The sequence below is a fragment of the Patagioenas fasciata genome, chromosome 5 (assembly GCF_037038585.1).
Source record: "Patagioenas fasciata isolate bPatFas1 chromosome 5, bPatFas1.hap1, whole genome shotgun sequence".
Taxonomy (NCBI): Eukaryota; Metazoa; Chordata; class Aves; order Columbiformes; family Columbidae; genus Patagioenas; species Patagioenas fasciata.
In genome coordinates this window covers 19,364,972-19,382,735 of record NC_092524.1, presented here as the reverse complement: position 1 = coordinate 19,382,735, position 17,764 = coordinate 19,364,972, and the positions used below count along the sequence as shown (strand labels likewise).

General features: G+C 42.6%; 1 protein-coding gene across 17 annotated transcripts in view; it reads left to right on the top strand.

Moving 5' to 3' along the window:
* LRRC56 (leucine rich repeat containing 56) overlaps window positions 1-17,764 on the top strand; it is a 78,269-nt gene that overhangs the window by 29,586 nt on the left and 30,919 nt on the right. For 11 of the 17 annotated variants that reach the window (XM_065839851.2, XM_071809054.1, XM_065839852.2 and 8 more), the window contains 2 exons: window positions 5,358-5,445; window positions 12,668-12,728. The exons of 2 other annotated variants lie outside the window; for them this stretch is intronic. In XM_065839851.2, coding sequence (XP_065695923.1) covers window positions 5,358-5,445; window positions 12,668-12,728 — 149 coding nt within the window. Of the gene's footprint in view, window positions 1-5,353; window positions 5,446-11,388; window positions 12,565-12,667; window positions 12,729-13,698; window positions 13,875-17,764 lie in introns of those variants that run through there. 4 more of the 17 variants (XM_065839856.2, XM_065839855.2, XM_065839859.2 and 1 more) reach the window with 4 other exon arrangements.

The following is a 17,764-nucleotide window of genomic DNA, read 5'->3' as shown; positions in this document are numbered from 1 at the left end:
GACACCTTGGGTCTCTGTGCTTCTTGTGCCTTTAAATAAGCTCGTACCCTCAACCCAAGAGTGTTTATTGTTTCCCTCATGTAGTACAATAGCTTTTGCATCCCATGGACAATCAGTTCTCAATTCTCAAAGCATCCGCTTAGCATCAGCAGATGGAAGGACAGCCATTTTCACAGAGACTCTTGGAAAAGCAGAATGAGGGAGTGGGGACTGAGAACACATGGAGTCTGTCACGTCTGGTTAACATGTGTTTCAAGGCAGCTATCTATAGTTCAAAGAGCTGGTCATAGAAGGCAATAATCCTTTCCAGCAGTGGAGCCACAGCTCTGGCTGTTGCAGTGCAGTATACGGATGTGCTAAGCAGCTCATTTCTCAGACAGGGGAAAAGTGAAAATGGTGGATCTGGAAGAGGAAAATGAGGGCAAAGAAGCACACTGGCAATCCCTGGTATGAGGAAAAGGAATAGTGAACCCTAGAAGAGGAACGAATATAACTTCATGCAGCTTTTATGCTTGGATTTTGAAAGAGGAGAACAAGGAGCAGAACTATGAAAGGAGGCTGTCTAGAATACAGCAGGGGGAAGGACAAAGTGTAGGGAACTTGAAGACAGCAAAAGAGAAAGGTAAAGGCTCTTTGTGGTGCCAGAACCTTCTGTTACTCTACTGACAAGGTGTATGACCCTAAGCTAATTACTTGTTCTGAGACCTCTTCTCATTCTGTCTTCTAATCATGTAGGCTCTTAAGACTATTTTGATGGGGGGAGGTAGTTTTCAGGAGAAGTGTCCTTTAATAACAATAAGCTTGTGTCCAAGTCCAGCAGTCTGTTTGTCTGTATGGCAGGATGTCAGCCAGCTCTTATTTCTCACGTAGTCTCATGCTATATGACAGACAGTGTCATCTGTTAGAGAACATTACTGCAAAATTTGTCTTGCAGTGAGGGATCTTGTAGAAAGCAATTTGTAGTTGTTAAGCTTGCCTGCTTTGCAGGAGCAAAACTGTATTATGTGGTGGCTACGTCTGGTCAGAGAAAGTACATTTCTGGATGCCATTGGGGACTCCCAAGTTTTCATCTTAAACCTTTGTTTCTGATACTCAGGTGGGGAGGCAAGAAAGTCTAAAAGCTCTATTAGGCTCAGCCTGCTTAAAGTCACAGTTAAAAAAAATAAGATTAAAAATAATTTTAATCACAATTTTTTAAAAACGATTCAAAAGCAGTTGAAGATTTTGGATAACTCAGTTTCTTAGGAGTCCAAGTAAAGACCTTACAAAGGGAACTACTTTCTCAAGGAGGGATGCTCAGCCTTTTCAGGACACCATGTCCTTTGAAATTGTGATCTCAGTTACACTCAGACTATGTTTGGGCCTTTGTAAGAAGATGAAGAATCATCAGAGTGAATGAAGTTGCAGTCGCTTGTTCACAAAATTTTACTTGACGAGTAGGAATGTTGCAACCATCATTTTTCCTTGCAAAATGAACTGTGTGTTCTTCTTGTGGTTATTTTTTCTCCCCAAACTCATAAACAGAGGTGGTACTACACATTCCCTTCTAATGAATAATTTTTCCCCTTATTAAACAAACTAAAGAATGTTGTGACCTTTTAATTACATTTAATTTGATTTAGTCCAGGAGGTTCCTCCAGTGCATTGATGATAACTTCCTGATGCAAATGGTGGATGAACCAATTAGGAGAGGAGTACTGCTGGACCCCATCCTCACTAACAAGGAGAGTCTGCTTGAACCAGTAAAGGTTGAGGGCTGCCTTGGCTGCAGTGACCATGAGGTGGTGGAGTTCAGGATCTCATGTGGCAGGAACAGAATACCAAGCAGAATTGCAACCCTGGACTTCAGTAGGGCCAACTTTGGCCTTTTCAAACAATTGCTAGGGGAAATCCCATGGGACAGGGTACTTGAACGTAAAGGGGCCCAAAATAGTTGGTTAGCATTCAGGGACTGCTTCTTCCAAGCTCCAGATCAGAGCATCCCGACACGTAGGAAGTCAAGGGAAGGGAGCCAGGAGATCTGCGTGGTTAAACAGGGAGCTGCTGAGTAAGCTCAAGTGGAAGAGGAGAGTTTACAGATCATGGAAGGAGGGGCTGGCCACTTGGGGAGAATATAAGGCTGTTGTCAGAGGGTGTAGGGAGGCAACTAGGAAAGCTAAGGCCTCCTTAGAATTAAACCTGGTGAGAGGGGTCAAGGACAACAGAAAGACCTTTTTCAAATACATGGCAGATAAAACTAACACCAGAGGCAATGTAGACCCACTGATGAATGAGGTGGGTTCCCTGGTGACAGAAGATACAGAGAAGGCAGAGTTACTGAATGCTGCCTTTGTCTCTGTCTACTCTGCCGGAGGCTGTCCTGAGGAGCCCTATGCCCCTGAGGCCCCAGAGGAAGTCAGGACAATGGAGGAGTTTGCCTTGGTTAATGAGGACTGGGTTAGGGAGCAATTAAGCAGCCCGGACATCCGTAAGTCCATGGGTCCAGATGGGATGCACCTGTGAGTGCTGAGGGAGCTGGTTGAGATTATTGCTGGGCCACTTTCCATCATTTTTACTAAGTCATGGGAAACCAGAGAGGTGCCTGAGGACTGGAGGAAAGCAAATGTTACTCCAGTCTTCAAAAAGGGCAAGAAGGAGGACGCATGTAACTATAGACCAGTCAGCCTCACCTCCATCCCTGGAAAGGTGATGGAACAACTTATCCTTGGTGCCATTTCAGGGCATATCAAAGATAAGAGGGTCATTAGGGGCAGTCAACATGGCTTCACCAAGGGGAAGTCGTGCTTGACCAACCTCATTGACTTTTATGAGGACATAACCAGGTGGATAGATGATGGCAGGGCAGTGGATGTGGTCTATCTTGATTTCAGTAAGGCATTTGACACAGTCTCCCACAGCATCCTTACAGCTAAACTGAGGGAGTGTGGCCTGGACGATCTGGTAGTGATGTGGACCGTGAACTGACTGAAGGAAAGAAGCCAGAGAGTTGTGGTCAATGGAACAGAGTCCAGTTGGAGGCCTGTATCTAGTGGAGTCCCTCAAGACTCGGTACTGGGACCAGTACTATTCAATATATTCATCAACGACTTGGATGAGTTAATAGAGTGCACTGTCAGCAGGTTTGCTGATGACACCAAGCTGGGAGGAGTGGCTGACACGCCAGAAGGCTGTGCTGCTATCCAGTGGGACCTGGACAGGCTGGAGAGTTGGGTGGGGAGAAATTTAATGAAATATAACAAGGGCAAATGCAGAGTCTTGCATCACGAAAGAACAGCCCCAGGTTCCAGTATAAGTTGGGGAACGACCTGTTGGAGAGCAGTGTAGGGGAAAGGGACCTGGGGGTCCTGGTGAACAGCAGGATGACCATGAGCCAGCACTGTGCCCTTGTGGCCAGGAAGGCCAATGGCATCCTGGGGTCCTATTAGGAGTGTAGTTAGTAGGTCGAGGGAAGTTCTCCTTCCCCTCTACTCTGCCCTGATGAGACCACATCTGGAATATTGTGTCCAGTTCTGGGCCCCTTGTTTCAAGAATGACAGGGAACTGCTGGAGAGAGTCCAGCACAGAGCAACAAAGATGATTAAGGGAGTGGAGCATCTCCCTTATGAGGAAAGGCTGAGGGAGCTGGGTCTCTTTAACTTGGAGAGGAGGAGACTGAGGGCCGACCTCATTAATGTTGATAAATATATAAAGGGTGAGTGTTACGAGGATGGAGCCAGGCTCTTCTCAGTGACAACCAATGATAAGACAAGGGGCAATGGGTGCAAACTGGAACACAGGAGTTTCCATGAGAAGAAACTTCTTCACGGTGAAGGCGACAGAACACCGGAACAGGCTGCCTAGGGCGGTTGTGGAGTCTCCTTTTCTGGAGACATTCAAAACCTGCCTGGACACCTTCCTCTGTAACCTCATCTAGATGTTCCTGCTCTGGCGGGGGTATTGGACTAGGTGATCTTTCGAGGTCCCTTCCAATCCCTGACATTCTGCAAATCCATGATTCTGTGATTCTGTAAAAGTAAGAAAACTTGTCCCCTGTATGTGGACATTGTTGAATGACTTCCTGCCTTCGTCTTAAATAGAGGAGCAAAAGGCAGGTGACAATACTTCTTCCAACCCATGATGTTGATTGTGTCATTGAGGAGGAGACTCTGATGCCAGGGTCAACCATTTCTTTGAAGTGGTTTTTTTTAGCCTCACGTCCTATCTCTTTTAACATAGAAAGGTGAAAATTTAGCAGTTCTATCACTAAGCATGTTGTCAACACTTTCAGGCAGTTATTATGACATAAAAGCCTTGTTTGTCCTGTCTTAAGGAGTGTTTCAGACCCCTCTATGAAGCACTAACCCATCAGGAAGAACGGATAGAGTTTCCTCCTTGTCTGTTTTGTTGAATTTGTGCGTGGAAGGATCCTCTAAACACCCAAAGCTGATGCAAAGGAGGTGGTGGGACACAGCCTGAATGAGGGAAGCTGGGCAGAGAGGAGCTGGGTCATAGCAGGAAGGAACAAGGAATGAGAGCAGTGATAATGTGAGATGGCTTCAACTGTTTGTGGAATTGCAGTCTGGCCTCTTAGGACTTCACAGCCTTGCTGTAGTTTTCACTGGCTGTCCTAGAGCTTACCTTTCTCCTCAGTGTGTAGCTTCTGCTTGTTTCTGTCCTCCTGCTTACCTCTGCCAAGGTAAAATCTACATGTATATATCAGCAAAGACATTAGGATATTAGGAAAGATCCTGCATTCGCACACACACACACACACACTCTTGCTTAATGCAGTGCTTGATTCTATTACTAAGATTTTGCAAAAATCATGAAAAATTTTGGAGGATTCTATTTCTATTGCCGAGACCTTTTCAAAGGAATTTGTAATTCTAGTAGTAAGTGGTGTCTTCTTTCAGATAAGTGAGCTGCTTGAGCTAAAATAATGTTTCCTTTTCATAGTGTGTTTTGTTGAGTTTTACTACCTAGTGCCTTTTCAATTACGGGTGACACTTAAGGGTAACACTTCCTATCTACTGAGTGTTAATACAAGACTTATACAAATCTTAAAGCATAGACATGCTGTTTAAATTAAGTTAATTGGCATGTAGGTCTGTTGTCAATTTGCAGCTTGAATGTAACCTTCAGCCTTGACTCTTTAAGCAATGTATAATACAAGTTATGTGAGACTAGAATAATTCATAACAACGAGGAAGAAAGATCTTTGAATACTAAATTTATTTCAATGTGATCACACGTCTAGCCATTTTGACCTGAGTATAGATTGACAGAGCAATAGTTGAAAACCTTCCTATACCTTTTTGCTCCTGTGTCATCTGGTTTGTTACATAAGAGTACATGTATATCTCTGCTTATTTTTACAGAAAGTTTTGACAGGGGTAGATGATCTGCAGCAAGTGAAGATCCTAGAGATGCAAGTAGATACAAGAGAGAACAGCTTGGGAAACTTTGGTAAGAAAATACTCTAAGTTCTGCTCATGGTCTCAAATTTTCTTTATCATGTCTTGAAGCAGGACTGGGGACTCAGAAACCAAGAGCCAGTGTGAAGTACTGTTCTGGTCAAGAGCTCTTGAAACATGATCTCCCTGGTACCTCTCAACATCTTGATCTCTGGTTTTTTTTTCTATGAGGCTCTAAATAGGGCCGAAAACCATGGCAATGAGATGAGTGACACCATTTCTGTCTAAAGCAAATTAGTTTGAACAAATTCCTCTTGAATGACATGCCCCTAGGCCCTAAATGAAGGTTTACTGATAACCTTGCCCTATAGAGTATTTGACACTACTTTAGTGAAACAGTAGCCAAAGTTCAGTTTTCCTCCACTGTAAGGTTCCGCTGTGGCTGAGAAGTCACTAATGGTATAACGCTGCTCATGCTGCCAGCAGCCTGGCTTTGCATCCTGTACTGCCTCATTGGGTTGTGCTGGATGATGTGCTTGAGGAAGGTCCTATAGATAAGTCATTCTGATGAGCCCCAGACAGCCCTAATGCTTGTGATTCATTTCTATGTCATCATTACTGCACTGGGGAAGTAAGAAAGTACCAACGGAATCCCCTCTGTAGCTGAGTTAACGCTGAGAATATGAAATCTTCCTTTTTTTTCAGTACTGGCACTCATTTTCTGTTACATGGCTTCCCATCACAACCATGGCCATCTTCTGCTACATTGAAGCTGAGTAACTACTGCAGGGTAATATTTTCTGTGCTAAAAGTAGGCATGTCCCCAAAAGTGGGTGCTTGTATTTTTGGACAAGCAGTCAATTTTCATCTGCAAGTGACTGTAACGTAACAGCCAATTAACTTTAGTGAGTCTTTTGATGTTGATTTGTCAAGAATGGTTAAGCAAGTACAGTGAAGGGAGTTTCTGTCTTGAATTATATAGCCATTTTGTGTTCTTTATTCCGTTTATTTTATAAATAGGTCTCTTTCTGATAGGGACTTGATAATTTAAGGTAAATTACATCTGTTTCTTTCAGAGATCATGATCTATTCAGTCATGTTTCCTTCAGCTGATAAGAAAATCTCATTATGACATTTTCTTCAATGCTCAAAAGTGGTGCTCCCGTTCCTATACCATTTTACATTAGCTGTGACAAGCTAGCGAAATGTTTCACCCTTTCCTCTCTATTACAGGAATAAGTCCCTTTCTGCCCCCCATGGTTAGGCTTTTGCAACTTTTACAGAATACAGAGCACTAATCCCATGTTGCAAACAGTTTCCATCTTGTTTATGTCCCACCGTTTGCCTGAAGAGTTCGCCCTTGAGGGCTATAAAAACCAGCAGCTGCAGATCCCAACTGCTTTTGAAAACCACAGAACATCAAGACCATCCTGAATTTCCTTCTGTTTTCTGTGCATTTCTGAATTTCCTCCCTGTGAAAATCTGTTTGCAAATGTCAGCAGGTGGCTGGAGCAAAAAGTTTGCCACTCAATGCTTCCAGCGATCATCAGTTCCTTGCAGTTTTTTTTTTCTCACATGACAGCTGATTTTTAGGTGCATGGAGTAAGGCCTACATTTTTAAGGGTATCATCAGGCAGTTTGCGCCTTCAATGTGAACAGTGTAAACAAGGCTACTGTTGAAGGAATTGGGCTTATTGCATGCTCCTCAGTGGCTGCCTGCCCCTGAAACTGTGCTGCTGAACTGATCTCTGGTCACAGGCATCTCAATAAATAGCATGAAAGAACAAGTAGGGTTAAGAACCAGATGAGCTAGAATGACAGAAGTTCCAGTGTGACAGGAGGAAAAGCTTTTCCACCATTAGGACTATTGAGCAATAGGGGTATCCAAAGATGCTTGGATTCTCCGTCCTTGGAGATTTTCAAGACCTGGCTGGGTGAAGCCCGGAGCACCCAGGCCTGATCTCACAAAAGACTTGGCTCTGAGCAGAAGTCTTGACAGCTCGAGACCTCTGGCTGTCCTCTCCAGCTTGGACTGCTCTGCAATTTGGTGTTTCTGTTTGCATTCCAAACTTTACTAATTAGCTTTCTTTATAGCTATATTAAATCACTTAACCTTTCTCTCACTGCATTCCTCAGTTGCAGGTGGTCAGGAGCATCTTTGTCATCAAGGAATTATTTGTTTGTATGACCCGTTTGCACTCAGTAAACAATATAGTTTTGACTGGTTTTATGTGTAAAGATAGAACAGGCTGTGCAAGGTCTTAAATGACCAGGTGAAAGAGTTGCAGGTTGCTAGACTGCACATAACTCTGGGTCACCTGGAACCTTACAGCACTCAAATCCCAAATTTACATCACATTTTCCACGTGAGAAACATTTCAGTCTTCGCAGGCACACGTAGACTGTAACACAAGCACTGAGGGCCTACGTCTTGTAAAGGAGATGCTAAAGCAAGATTTCCAGAGCGATTTAAAGCATATTGCTTGAGTTTTTCTTATGAGCTTTCCACTTTGGGATGTGCTAATCTTTCCCAGTTTCGCAGGTCATCCTTTACACAATGGAGTGACATGGTGAGGAGGAACAGTTATGCTTCTTAGGGACAGGGTGTGGGCTAAAACACGAGAAGACTGATACTAAAATATTTTCTTGTGATCAGTTTTAAAATTAAGGAAAGGCTTCATGCCAGAGTTTGAATCTGAGTCTTAGTGGGGCTCTGGGTAATTATTGAAATCTCTAGCTGTTTGTAATCAGTGCACCTTGCTGAGTGACAGGCAAAACACTGAAGCTCCCTGGCAAGTCTTGTATCCAGCTTTGCAAATCTTGACCTTGACTTCTGTGCTCTTCAGCTGCCTGTAGGCTTGAGTTCATACTCAAACAGGTGGACTATTTCATTAGTTTGTCCCTTCAATTTTAATTGCTGACAGATCTGTGCATTCATAACTGACTCATAGAGATTCCTGTTGAAAGTAATGTTGGGATAGAGTCATTTAAGACACTATATAGTTGTCTTATTTCTAAGTGATTTTAATAGCTACAAATCAAGTTACCCACAGTGCTGTTCGCTGGTACTTATTGAATTGTTGCCTGCTGGCAGGCAGGCTAAGTTGATTATGGTCTGCAGTCTGGCACTTCTCTTGCATGCATTTTATCAAGTTCTGCTAAAGGTTCAGAAGTAGGCACGTGCTGTTTTTCACATGGAGTCATCATCTCTCTTTCCTCTTGATCTGTTTGTCGGTGTTCCTGATGCGAAGCCAGGAGACATTTGCTGGCAGCCAGCGTTGCAGCAGCAGATACTTGCGGGGTCAGGAAACCAGTGCGGAGATTGGATGTGTGAATCTGGTCTGTGCATCCCTGCCCACGCTCGTCTTGGTTTAGCTGGTACTGACAAGTCTCTCTGAGAAGGTGCCACAGCGCCCACTGCAGCAGGCCTTGGGCAGGCTTTGCAGGAGTTGTAAGAGCGTACTGAGACAACAAGTGTTGTAAGCATAAGTGTTGTAGATTCTAGAATAATAAAACCAGCATCTTGTCTGTTTTTTCCTTACTTCTAGTCAGTTATTTAAATGTGACTTGCTATACCAAGGCTGCTCAGAAAGATATCTGCATTGCTACCCTGCTTGTGGACTGCCACACTTAAAGCTATGTTGTTGTGTGTGCATGTATCGCTTTTATTCATCTACCTTGCACTTTGATTTCTTTCTGCTCTTCATTAAGTTTTATTCCACTGAGACAGTACAGTAGAATAGTGTGCTAGTTTGACAGAAAGTGAGTTTATTTTCTTTATGCAGTTAGAAAATTTTATTTTTTGTAGCTAGCACAGTTGTTGTTTGGATTTAGTTTCAGAACAAGAAGATAATGCCCTGGGGTGGAGTTAATGTTTTTAATTGCTCTGATCTGAGAGCCAAGACCATTCTGAGAGCTCTGCCCACACGCGCTGGGTGGTGAGTAAGAGGGGCACAGATGAGGCAGACCCTGACTGACATCCAGACTGATCAATAAGAATATTCCATCCCATTAGTGTTATGCTTCGGAGATTTGGACTTTTCCAGCTGGAAGGAGACCTGTTTCAGTTTCAGTGGAGTTCTGTTTGGGAGTTTCTTTAGTTTGGCTTTTTTGCCATTCTGCTGTTTTGCAGAGGCCTCTGGGTCTCTCTGCCTTTTTTTTCCTCTCCTCTCTCTGAGATCAGCTGCTTGGGACCAGGTGCTGCTTCCTGGGACTGGCTGCTCGGCATGGGTGGAGTTTGTGAGGAATTGCACTGAGTATCTTTTATTTTATGTTCTATTTCTATTTTATATATATCAGTAGTAGTAATAGTATATTAGTACTATTCCATTATTTTATTAAATTGTGTTAATCTCAATCTATTATTTTCTCCCCTTTTGATTCTGTCCCCTATTCAGGGGTGGGAGCGGGGTAAATGAGCACGTGGCTGTTGTGGTTATAATGCTAGCTTGGGTTAAACCACAACAAACAGGTTAATGCTAGTACATTGTTGGTGATAAGTAATTTTATAACCATGTAACAAAAATGGTATCTAGTGAAAGTGAATCATAGAGGAGATAACATTGCTCGCCATTCTGAATTCTCAGCCTTGTACTGCAGTCAGCAACATTTTTCTGGACCATTCTAATTTTTAAAAATCAAAATTCTACAGTATGACAGCAGTTTCAGGATGAGAAGTATATTGTTTGTACTTTAAAAATTAATATTAGAAGTTAATATTGTTGATATTTTAGAGTATTTTTATGTTACTATAAGAATAAATTGTGTCCTTGCTCTCAGGAAAGATGCCATGAAGGTTAAAATTAAGAAGATTAGAAGTATGTTGTTATGTTTGGATAGATCTCTTATTTTGTCATATTAATTTTACAATTTTCTCTTCTTAATCTTCCAGTGTCTTATCTATATATAAGGAATTTGGACTATAAAAAACAGCAAAATCAAATAATGAATTCTTAGCACCAAAGAAAAATTACATATCAGTTATAAAAATTAAGGAAGAACCTGCAGAACTGGAGAAATGTATTGCAGCAGTCTTGTTGGCAGCATTTTGCACCACTGCACAGAGTATACTTTTATTTCAGTCTAGTAAACAGCACATTAGAGTTTAACACTCTACAAGGTACCAGGGAAAAAATGTCTGAGATGCAGGATCAGGTTACAATAATGAAATAACGAGATGCAAAAATTGTATCATCAGCCTGTCACTCTGCCTCTTTGAATCCTTTAATACTTGTTTTTTTTCTCAACCAACCCTAAATACATTCAGTGGAAGGCTTTGTCTCGAGCAAATATCTCCATTTCTCTTGAGCTGGTCTTGACTCCTCATTCAAATCTTCTCCTTAATTTGAGTTTTTCAAACTCATTTCCTTTATAATGCTTTGCCATAGCCGGTGCTTGGTAACCCTTTAACATCTCTGGTTTAACCTGTGGCAAGGCTATTACAGCTGTGCTGGGACTGGAGAGGCTACTGCACCCTTCTTGTTTCCTTTAACACTTTGGGGCAAGTAATTTCATCTCTGTGCTTCAGGTTTCTTATCAGAAACATGATAGCCATTATTTTTTTTAATCTAGATTTTGTTGGGTTTTTTTGGTTTGTGGCTTTTTGATTTGTCCTTTTTTGTTTGTTTTGGTTGGTTTTGCATTTTGGCGGGTGGTGGTTTGGTTTGGTGTTTCGGTTTTGGGGTTTGTTTTGTTTTGTTTTTTCCTGTGGGGCTTTTCTTAGTGCATGGATTACTTCTGAGGAAATCTTTGCTCAGTAGCAAGTATGACTGCTGTGAATAACTAACAGAGATCCTAGTATCTCCTCTGTAAGGATTCCAAATTATTTTGTTGCCATACTTTATAAAACTTGTTTGATATGAGAAAGTGTGCCCTGCAGGATGAGAATGGTGTGTTATAATTTGTACTACAATTTTTATGGATTATGGAAAATTATTAAAAAATTGGCTAAAAAGTTGCATGTGTTTTGAATTTGTAATATTTTCCAAAGAGCTTTGTGAAGACACGAAGTTAAATATTTGCAATATAGCATGAAGATCAATATGTGGATTATAATCACTCCCAAATTTTAAGACATTAGATATAGGTAATGCTTCTATTAAAACACGATTTGTTAAAATTGTTTGCAATAAATGCTCTTGTTCTGTTTCCTTTTTCCTTCCTTTTTCCTTCCTTTCCTTCCTTTCCTTCACAAAGAGCTGGAATGATGTCTTTCTGGACACTGCTGAATCACTCTTGCCAGAGAGAGATTACTCAGAGGACTCATAAAATCTGTTCTCAGCAAATATTTTTAATGTTTTAACAATGATTCAGTTTGTCTAAAACTGATATTACCCCTGCATGGTTACATGTCATATTGGAGGATGCTCACCAGCCATGCATAAACTCTGCTGGTGGGTATGGGTAAAAGTTTGCTGTTGTCAATAGCGAATGTTTCCTGGGGCTTGAGCTCATACCTGAATTATTCTGTAGCTTGGAGGGATTTGGTCTACAATTTTGATTCAGAGATACCTGATAGAGACAACCAAAAAGGCAAATGTCTCTTGAAGAAGAAAAGAAGCATTAATCAAAGTAATAACAGCATACTGAGGTTTTCATAGATGTCAAACTTGGACAATTTAAGAGTAAACAATGGGTCACATCCAGAAAAATTAAAAGGAGAAGACAATGCTTAGCAAAATGTGAGTAGTGTTTTGGGGACCTCTGAGCTAGAAAAGATGAAGCTGTGACCTGGGCTATTATGCTTTTGTTGTTTGACTCAAAATTACATTTTGAGTAAGTGTTTCTTAGCTGTGTATCCAATAACTCCATCACTACATGCTGTTAAATAGGTATAAAAAAATTTTTGGGAAGAGAAGCGAGAGCATTATATAGAAATCAGAGTTCATGGTCTAAAGCATCCCCTACCTCTTCAGACTATCTCTCAGTTAGTAGTCAATAAGGACTGGGAATCAGATCAAAATAAACAGTCACCCATCAAGCCAGTTTCTTTTGTTGTCTGTCTGCAAAGGTGCTCTATCAGAATTGTCAGAGAGGGGTTCCAAAAATTATAATTGGATAGTCATGCAGACAATATGTATATGTTGCAAAAATGCAAAGGGTGAAATATTTTGAGTGAAATTATCTCATTAATTTTCTTAGAAGAGGTCCAGCACACAACAGGCAGAAACAGGTAAGAAATGCATGTAAAATTAGGTGCTTCAGCCTATAATTGTCAGAAGTTTCTTTTAATCTACTCCCAGGTCTGCAAGTGATTCTTTATTCTGTTCCCATAGGTGTCTATCTACCTAATTTGAGAGAACTGAAGTTAAACAATAGCTTGCTTGTGTCTGTAAGGTAAGAAGTGAAAGACAAATAAAATTGAGAGCAACCAACCACTGTTGTAAGTATGAAACTGCTCCATTATTGCAATGGAGGAGTAAGTAGTGGGTGGAAAAAAGTGTAATTTTTGACAATATCAAAAGATCTTTTATATTAAAAAGAAAAAGACTTTTTTTTAGTCAAAAAAAAGTATTCTCTTAAAATGTGTTGATGGAAAATGTTTTGACCTGTTCTGTTGGTACTGAATACAAGATGCAGATCAGGAAAGTGAAACTGTTTAGTTCATTTGACTTACAGCTTTAGTAGGATTTTGCACATCCCATTGTATTCTGAGAATCTAACTTCTGTCATGGAAAGTTTTGGCAAACCGTTTTCTATTACTTGACATCCTTGTGGTCCTTAGTGCAGGTAACATTTGGTCTCAAGTTGAGTTTTGATTTGATCAGCTATAACATAAATATGTTTTGGCTTGGATATCAAGTCTAATATTGTGATGTTTCCCAGGCACACAAACCTCAGAATAAGCTACCCACTCCTCCTTTAAATAAACATGCTTTCTGTGTGCCAGTTAAATATAATTGTCAGGGAATAGATAAAGGAAGAAGACGACTCTTAGCTCTCTCAGACTAGAACTCAGTCAGTATAATGCAGCAGTAGCTTTCCTTTATTAATTCGCATCTTTGACAATCTGTCATTGATAAACACAAATCACTTAAGGGTACAGCACATGCAAGCAGAGCCTGGGTACTTGAACTTTATTTTAGGGTGTCTGCATCATGTCAATTTAATGCCCATTAAAGTAACATTGCTGTCACATCAATAGTGATGTCTGCTATAGCTAATGTAACATACCTGCTTCCATTCTAGCAGGCTGTTCCCATTTACTCAAAAATATTTCAAAATCTTATTTCTGAATTAAACTTGATGATGTTTGAATTCTGTCTAAAAAGTGGTTCTTTTGTTGTATTTGTTCAAATCCTTGCAGCTGAGGTTTTCAGGATGATAGAAAAACTGTTCTTCCTTCTTACAAAAAGAATTCTCACAGACTTTCTCAGCCATAAGGTCAGAATCATTGTGGTTGTAATTTGAAAATACGCAGCAGATAACAGGAAATGTCTCATAAGGGCAGACTGGAAGATCAGTTTGTTTACTGAAAAGAAGGTAAGGACAGAAAAGCAGGCAAAAGGTAGAGGGTGTTTCATACATACTTGGGGTGTTAAAAGCTGAAATTCTTTTCATTGTATACTGTGTGAAAAAATGTATTATGGCGAATCATTATGAACAAAAAACTGTCAGTGTGTATGCATGTGTGGGTAAAAAGATGGGAAACTTGCTTTTTGTCCCGTTATTTGTATTTTGTTCTGTCTTGCAGAGTAGAATTTCCTAATTATTTTAGGGTGAAATGGAACTCATAGAATCATAGAATAGTTTGGGTTGGAAGGGACCTTCAAAGGTCATCTAGTCCAACCTTCCTGCAATGAGCAGGGACATCTTCAACTAGATCAGGTTGTTCAGAGGCCCATCCAGCCTGGCCCTGAATGTCTCCAGGGATGGCACATCTACGACCTCTCTGGGCAAACTGTTCTTGTGCTCTGTGGAAAGTGTCCTTAAAGATCTGTGTCACGGAGGCACCCCAAGGCTAATTTAAGGGACAACAGGGTCCAAAACAACTTTTATTAAACCGGTGAGAAACAGGGTTTTAGCACTCCAAAAGTAACTTAAATATAGGTTCGGATATCAGTTGAGGAAAATTATTAAGGGGCAGCAGCTAGTACAACAGGCGGTCCACAGAGTGCATGCACATGGCTTCACCCAAAACAATGCCGGAACCATCCCCGAGTCCCAGAGGAGTACACACTTGCCTGAACACGGTGCGGGATTATTCTTAAAGAGATACAGGTAAAACGTACACTCGCAATTCCGCGAGGGTAAATTTATAATAATAATAATTTATAATTTACTTACACGTGCGAATGTGCACGGAATACTACACGTGCTTATGTGGAAGCACGGGAGGAAAATACACTCGCGATTGTGCGAGGATAAATGTATAATACACTCGCAATTGTGCGAGGAAATAATTTAAAGTACGCGTGCGAATGTGCACGGAATAAAGTTACACTCGCGATTGTGCGAGGAAATAATTTTATACGTGCTTGTATTAAGCACGGGAAGTTACACGTGCATATGTGCACGGAAAGGATAAATATACTCGCAATCTTGCGAGGGGTTTTACTCACACCCGTGGCGGCAAGGCAAGCGGGGTCTCCATCCCGGGGAGGGGGGCTCTCGGTGGCAGCATCTTGCTCGTGCTCCGAGAGACCGGCGACAATGGGCCCAGTCTCGACGAGAGAGTCCCGTTTTTATACTGGCTGATCAGACCTGACTGTAGGCATTCTAGAAGCTTCTCTGCACCCCCACACCAAGTGTGGGGTGCCCCTGAAGCCTCCAAACATCCCCCACACTGGTCACAGGTGCCCAGCGGCTCACTGGCGCCTCGGCAATCCCTTCTTCTAATGGCCCTGGCCAGGGTGCTCTGGGCCAAACAAAAGAAGCTGTTAGCTTCAAGTAGCAGAGAGAGGGAGATGTGCCTACTCCCTCCATACTGAAGGAGCGGGGCGGGGAGAGAGGGGGGTTTGCATTCTGCCACAATCTGCCAGCTGTGTTCTGCTCCCTTGTCCTTGAGGGCACTTTCCCAGGGGGTCCTATTGACTAACTCCTTGAAGAGCTGGAAGTTGGCTTTCCTAAAATTCAGGATTTTGACTTTACTCTTCACCTGTCCCACATCCCTCAGAACTGTGAACTCCACCAGTGCATGATCACTGCAGCCCAGGCTGCCTTCAGTCTTGATGTCACTGATTAGCTCCCTTGCACTGATGAGCATCAGGTCCAGTACCACATCCCCCCTGGTAGGGCTGTCTATTACCTGGCTTAGGAAGTTATCCTCAGTGTACTCCAGGAGTGTGTGAACCAATGCAGACGCGTTGCAAGAAGAGCCACAGGCCATGAATGCATTTGCAAAGAGCAAGTTTTATTTTAGTTACCTCTCTTCTGGGGGATCTCTGAAGTAGCACCTAAGTTCCCATGCAGAGGGAACAAGTGGGGACGCAGACGCTGGTAAGTTCAGCCCTGGTAGAAGATCACTGGGCCTGCTGAGCTTAAGCAGGCACAGCCTCTCGCTCTCACAACAAATCAGGAATCTCATAGTGATAAGGTATCTAGAGCTTCTCCAGGCCTGTGTTATCTAACACAGAAGTTCTACTCATTGAGCATACGAGGTCAGTAAAACAATTAGTGTGATGTATGTGCTTTTCCTATGGACAGCTGCAAGTCACTTGAGTGTACTTACATTTAACCAACCTCCTCACCAGTCTTCTGCTATATTCCCATACAAGGAGGCTCTTGGATTGCCTACAGCTCGCTGTGCTGCTTTTTCAGCAAATGTTGGTGTGGTTGAAGTTCCCCAGCAGGAAAAGAGCCTGTGAGTGTAATGCCTCCTGTAGGTGGAGTAAGAAGTCTTTGTCAGTAATATCACCCTGATAGGGCAGCCTTAGTAGACACCAACCACAAGGTTTCCATTTTTGCCTTGATCTCTGATTCCTACCCATAAGCTTTCAACCTGCTCATGACTGTTCTTCAGAGAGAGTTCTTCACACTCTATCCCTCTCTTGACGTAGAGGGCAGCCACTCCACATTTCCTTCCTCACCTGTCCCTTCTGAACTGGCCATAGCCATTGATTGCTTCATTCCAGTCATAGGATCCATCCCACCAAGTTTCAATCATGGCCACTAGGTCCTAGATTTCTAGCAGCACAGTGGCTTTCCAGCTCCTCCTGTTTGCCCATGCTGTGTGCACTGGTCTAGGGGCACTTCAGCTGGGCTGTTTGCCATGTCACCTTCTTAGAGGAGTACCCCTTAATTTCTCTGAAGTATTTCACTGGTGTTTTCCTATTGGCTCCTGTTGCCTTAGGAGAGCCTGGTTCATCTCCATAAGACCTCAAGTGTGCCCCAGTGTGGCCAACATGTCTTAGGGCCACTGGCTGAGGGTCCTTGCTGTCACCGCACCCCTCTAACCTTGGCATCTTGTCCCACAGCTTGTCACAGGCAAGCCTGATATTATCCCCGTGCCCCGTCATGTCTAGTTTAAAGCTCTGCCAATGAACCCTGCTAACTCATGAGCAAGGACCATCTTCCCACTTTGAGAAAGGTGAATTCCAACTGACACCAGCAAAGCTGGTGCTATATAGGCAATTCCATTCTCAGAAAACCCAAAATTGTAGTGATGACGCAAGCCACAGAGCCATGTATTAATAGACTGGATCTGTCTGTTTCTGCTAATGTTGCTGCCCACAACTGGAAGGAGAGAGGAGAAAATCACCTGTGCTCCTGATTCCCTTACCAACCATCCCAAGGCCCTGAAGTCTCTTTTGATTGCCCTTGGACAACAGGTCACAGTTTCATCGCCACCCACATGGAAGACCAGTAATGTGTAGTAGTCCAAGGGCTGTACCAGACTAGGAAGTTTTCTAGTGATGTCCTTAACCCTGGCCCCAGGGAGGCAGCAGGCTTCCCTAAGAGGAGGGTCTGTCCAGCATGTTTGACCCTCTGTTCCCCTCAGAAGGGAGACACCTACAACTACAACCCATCTTCCTCATGGAGGTCATCATAATACAGGGAGTAGGCCTTTCTGGTCTTGTCAACACCTCCGGTGTATATGAACCTGCGTCCTCCTCATCCTTCCATATCCAGAGCGTCATACCTGTTGTGCAGGGGCACCTGGTAGGGTGAGGTGGGCAAGAGGAGGTTTCACCTGCCACTGCAAGTGTGGACTTGCCTCCATTCAACTCCTTTCCCTTGAGCTACTGCCTTCAGTCTTGTGGGGGGAGGATTCAGGACCCCCTTGATCTTTTTTTTCTTCTGATGGCCATTCCTCTTTCTGTCTCAGGGCAGCCAGAGAATGGTTCCACAAATCTGTCTCCTTCTCAGACTCCCTGATGCTTCTTAACCTTTCTACTTCCTCTCTATTAGCTCTGCCACCAGGCTGAGCAGGT